Source organism: Rhagoletis pomonella, unplaced genomic scaffold, assembly GCF_013731165.1.
Source record: "Rhagoletis pomonella isolate Grant_MI unplaced genomic scaffold, Rhpom_1.0 Rhpom_scaffold_00009, whole genome shotgun sequence".
NCBI lineage: Eukaryota > Metazoa > Arthropoda > Insecta > Diptera > Tephritidae > Rhagoletis > Rhagoletis pomonella.
The window spans coordinates 4,753,573-4,759,160 of record NW_023458563.1 but is presented as its reverse complement, the minus strand read 5'-3'; the positions used below and the strand labels follow the sequence as shown (position 1 = coordinate 4,759,160).

Genomic DNA, 5,588 nt, shown 5'->3' with positions numbered 1-5,588 from the left:
TTCCTTTTCAACTGTGTTGAATTTTAAAGCTATAATAGCTAGGTTAGATAAAACATACGCGGATAAAAGACCGTTACATGTTTTGGAAACAGAACTCAGTGTTTTAAGGCAGGGAAATTTGTCACTCTGTCAATATTATGACACGGTGGACAAATAATTAACACTCATAACGAATAAAAATATAATGACTCACTCCAACAACAGGGAGCTTGCCGCCGCGCTCAATGATAGAGCTAGGGAAAATGCATTAAGGGTCTTTATTTCCGGCCTAAAGCGGCCTTTATGCGATATTCTATTTTCGGCCAATCCAAAAGATTTGCATTCTGCGCTGGCCACTGCCCAGGAGTTAGAAAATAACCGTATGCGTTATGATTTTGCTTGAACATTTGCAGTTAACAGCGTAACAAATTCAGATAACCCAAAATATCAGAACAATTATTCAAGCATTCCCCAAATGCCTAAGGACACTCCTACTCCAATGGAGGTAGACCGCGGATCCTCTGCATTCCGACGTACAAAACAGTCCAACCAGGGTTATAAGAAGGCATTAGGAGGGCATCCCAAAAGGGATGCTAATCAATACGCGAATAAACGGGATCGCGAACAAGGGTATTCAGTAAATTCACGAAAACCAAAGGTGCAACGGACGAATCATTTGAAGACATCCCAAGAGGTAGATCCACCAGAAAAAGTTACTGTGGATCGTGACAGTGATTCAGATATCGAGATCGCTTCTAATTTTGCGATGGAAGATGAAATGAATTTTTTAGCGTAAGGCCGCTCCTACCCTACATTATCAAGAAGACGTCGGAGGGGCGGGAGCTTAGACTGTTGATTGATACAGGAACCTCGAAGAACTATATCAAAAATTTTAGTTTCTTAAAGGGAATTACCCCTGTGGAGAGACAGTTTAAGGTCGAGTCAATAAATGGGTCTAATCTCATAGAAAAAAATGCAAGGTTTTCCTTTTGGGAAAAGCATAAACTTTCTTTATTCTTCCAAATTTAAAAAGCTTCGATGGTATAGTAGGATACGATTTCCTACAAGAAATAGGAGCTCAAATTGATACGAAATCGGAATATTTATTTTATGAGGGCGGTAAAGAAAAATTAAATAACATAAATTGTGAGCAGGTAAACTCCATGTGTTTGGATAGGGACTCAGTCCCAGCTCTTGTGAAAGATGAGTTTGACTCTATGATCAAAAAGAACTTGAAGGCCCTTGCCGAACCTAACCGAGCTTTACCATATAATACTACGGTCAAAGCAAAAATTCGTACTACTTCCTCAGAACCTATTTATACCCGATCTATCCCGGTTTCGGCGGCAGGATTCATTAATAAGGAAATAGAAACATTGTTGAAGGACGGTATTATCAGGAAAACGAATTCGGCTTATAATTCTCCGGACCATGTTGTGAATAAACAAGTCCTAGATGAATACGGTAAACAAAAGCTCCGCATGGTAATCGACTTTCGAAAATTAAACGAATAAAATTATAGTTTAAAAAACTAAAACCTCCCTATTATAATTGCCATTCGTACTACCATTAGGTATGTAAGTTGAGAATAGAAATCGCTTCATCTCTTAGGCGCATCAATATTACATAGTTACATCCCGAGCTAATAAGAGGAAGGTAAAAAACGATTGCGGATAGATATCTTATACCAGATTTTTCTACCATACTAGCAAATCTGGGTAGTTCCAAATTTTTTATTATTTTTAGATCTAAAATCTGGCTTCCACCAGATAATCCTTGAAGAGAAGGATCGCGAAAAAACAGCCTTCAGCATAAACAATGGAAAATATGAGTTTAATAGGTTGCCATTCGGTTTAAAGAATGCACCCAGTATTTTCCTGAGAGACGACATTGGCCAAAGTTGCCAAGTTTATATGGATGATATAATCATATTTTCAAGGGACGAAAAGTCCCATATTCAACATGTTTATAGGGTATTAAGGAAGTTGGAAAAAGCTGGAATGCCAGTTTCAGCAGAAAAGACTAAATTCTTTAAGAAGGAGGTTGAATTTCTCGGTTTTATTGTCTCCCAAAAATGGATAAAAACATGTCCAAATAAGATTAAGGACATAATTGACTATAAGATGCCGGAAACATTTCGAGCATTGCGCTCTTTCTTGGGTCTTTCAGGATACTATAGGTGGTTTATACGGGATTATGTGTCTATCGTCAAACCATTAACAAAGTATCTTCGGGGGGAAAATGGCCATGTGTCATCCCACAAGTCCAAACATCTTAAAATAGTCCTCGACGACGAGGCTATTCAAGCGTTTAAAAAGGTAAAAAGCATCTTGGCATCGGAAGATGTTTTGCTGTTTTATCCGGATTATGACAAAACATTCGAACTGACAACAGACGCATCCTCTAGCGCTTTAGGCGCGGTCCTATCCCAGAATGGGCGGCCCATCACAATGATTTCGCGAACACTATCAAAAACAGAGGAAAATTATGCAACCAACGAGCGTGAGCTTTTGGCTATAGTGTGGGCCCTTAAAAACCTTCGACATTACTTATACGGTATTAAGGACATCGTAATATTCACAGACCACCAGCCTTTAACGTTCGCCATTTCGAACAAAAATCCAATTACAAAAATGAAGCGATGGCGAGCGTTCATAGAGGAATTTTGGCCGAAATTTTGTTATAAGCCCGGCAGAGACAACGTCGTAGCAGACGCTTTGTCTCGTCAGTTTTTGAATAATATGAGTGACACAGATGCAACAGCACATAGCGAGTTATCACTCTCAAACATAATTAAAACTATCCAATATCCAAAAACCAATTCATTTTAACAAAGGGGGATCATTATCATCTAAGTACGAAAATCATTTTTCAGAAAAAAATTCGTTATACCATAAATTACGACACAATAACAAATTTATTACAAACTCTCAAGAAACTTATAAATCCTAGCGTTACAAATGTTTTTTTTTGCGATCTTCCGACACTATCGGAGATTCAGGGACCTCTTATTGAAGCATTCCCGGGGGCTAAATTTATTCATACGGAAAAATTTGTAATCGATCTAACTAATCCAAACGACCAACAGGAAGCAATAGCAACAGAGCATGCCCGTGCCCATCGATCGCTGTCGGAAAATTTTAAGAATACTACTTTCCGGACATGAGGAAAATGCTCAAGTCGACAATATCAAATTGTAAGATCTGTCTGGAAAATAAATACCAAAGGAGACCCCCAAATCCCGAAATTGGGAGAACTCCAACCCCGGAGCGTCCAGGAGAAACTCTCCACTTGGACATTTTAATTACTGGAAAGCAGTTATTCCTAACTGCTGTTGATAGGTTTTCAAAATTTGCAATAGTCAAACCCATTATTTCAAGATGCACCATTGACATAAAAGAAGCTTTATTGGAGGTATTGGGTATGTTCCAAAACACTAAAACAATTGTCACAGATAACGAAAGAGCGTTTACTTCAAATTTAATTAAATCAATGCTACGCGATCATTTCGCTATAGAGCAGTTTTTCGTACCTACCTTACATAGCGAAAGCAACGGACAGGTTGAAAGGTTTCATTCAACCCTGTTGGAAATAGCCAGGTGCGTGAAAGCGCAGCAGCAAATAAGTGAAGTTAAGGATTTAATTTTGCTTGCTACATACAAATACAATAGAACAATTCACTCAGTTATAAATTCAAAACCAATCGAAATTTTACAAAACTGCCCAGCAGGAAAATTTAGGGAAGTCAAGGAAAAATTAATAACAGCTCAAAATTTGGTATTGAGTAAATTAAATGAGAGAAGGATAACTAAAACATATCAGCCTGGTGAAAGGGTGTTCCTTCGTCAAAATAAACGACTAGGAAATAAGTTTGAGAAAGTTTTCGTAGAAAAAATAGTAGAACGAGATTTAGGTACAACAGTACAGATAGAAGGCAGAAAAATTCATAAAAGTAATTTACGATAAAATCAATTTCAGATTTGTGCTTGCCCTTATCTCCGACACTAGGGCCAATCTAATTGACTACGCCTCTTCACAAGTTGTTACCATTCCTCGGGGAAATGTGGCTATTTATAATGAATTCATTTACCTCGTACATGCCACCAACTTGGCAGATTACCGCCAGATAGCTTATGAAAGCCAATGGTTCGTATCAAAATCAAAAAATCAGATAGTAAACGAAAATATTTTAAAACAACAAGGTGATGAAATATTACACATCATCCGCACCTTGGAAATACCGAGAAGAATTGCAAGATCAATAGATTTCCTGGGTTTCGCTCTGAAATTCGTAGCTGGTACCCCAGATCATGAGGACTTTGAACTGCTCTTGACAAAGGAAAGCACGTTAATAAAAAACAACAATAGGCAGATTAAAATTAACTCCGATTTACAAAATGGAATTAACGAAATAACCAACCAAATCAACAAAATTCGCGGAAATTGGACCGATTGGATGTTAAAAGACGAAAAAACACTGCTTTGTGAAAATTTGATAAGAAGAAATAACCACATAATAAGCCAACTAAACAGACTAGCACTCTCCATTGTGTTAGCAAAAAGTAATATTATAAATCCACTTGTTTTGGATGATGAGGAGATGGATCACGCTTTCAATTTCGAACAATTACCCTTTAGTTTAAGTAACTTACTTTTAGTATCTAAGGTTACAATTTTACAAAATTCAGATGTTATTTACTATGTTCTTAAGATTCCTAAGATAATTAATTTTTGCGAATTTCTCAGAATCTATCCTGTGGTCCATAATAATAGTATTGTTAAGCTAGAGACCACGCTTGCGGCAAAATGTAGCGATAAATTTCAACCACTCGACAACTGCAATGACGCTCTTGTGGCTAAAGTGTGCAAACCGGCTCACTCAAATTGCTTAAATCAGGTGCTAAACAATAACACAGCGACTTGCTCATCAGAATCAGCGTATCATATACCACCAGTTCAAAAAATAGACGAAGGCATTATCATTCTTAATAACGTGCCACCAACAACAATACTTGATCAACGAAAATTGGAAATTAAAGGAACGTATTTGCTTCTTTTTCGAGATTCCATCACTATAAATGATACAACCTACGTGGCAAAAAAGGAACCAATTTATATCCAACCACATCCTCCAAAGACGGTATCGATTAACTACTTGGAACACCATACAAGTTTGTCCTTACCGTATTTGCATAAAATTTACGTCGATAATGTTTCTCACATTCAAGAGCTGAAAGAGGGCCTATCTCTTCATCGTACTTTCTTGTGGACAATTTTTTCTTTTCCTCCATTACTAATCATCGCAACAGCAATTCTTTTCCTATACCGCAGAAAAAAATCGACAATTAATAAAGCAAAAACTCAGAGGGCAGTGGAGGAAATTTTGGCGCAAGTCGAGGGCGACTCGTCTTAAGAGGGGGAGAAGTTAGCATATTTCACAGCTGCAAAGCTAAAACAGCGGTTTGATGATTCCTTAGAATCACTCCCGCGCCTGCATAGCTTCTTGGATATTTGTAAACAGACTTCACAGCTGCCAAGCTGATCGACAATTCTTCAGAATCACTCCCACGCTTGTCTTGCCATTCAGGTACATTCCAAAACGGACACCT

General features: G+C 37.8%; 1 protein-coding gene across 1 annotated transcript in view; it reads left to right on the top strand.

Moving 5' to 3' along the window:
• LOC118745551 overlaps positions 1-5,555 on the top strand; it is a 46,482-nt gene extending 40,927 nt beyond the window's left edge. Inside the window, exon 2 of the mRNA XM_036479015.1 lies at positions 4,726-5,555. Coding sequence (XP_036334908.1) covers positions 4,726-5,392 — 667 coding nt within the window. The 3' untranslated portion in view covers positions 5,393-5,555. The remainder of the gene's footprint in view (positions 1-4,725) is intronic.
• The last annotated feature ends 33 nt before the right edge of the window (positions 5,556-5,588 follow it).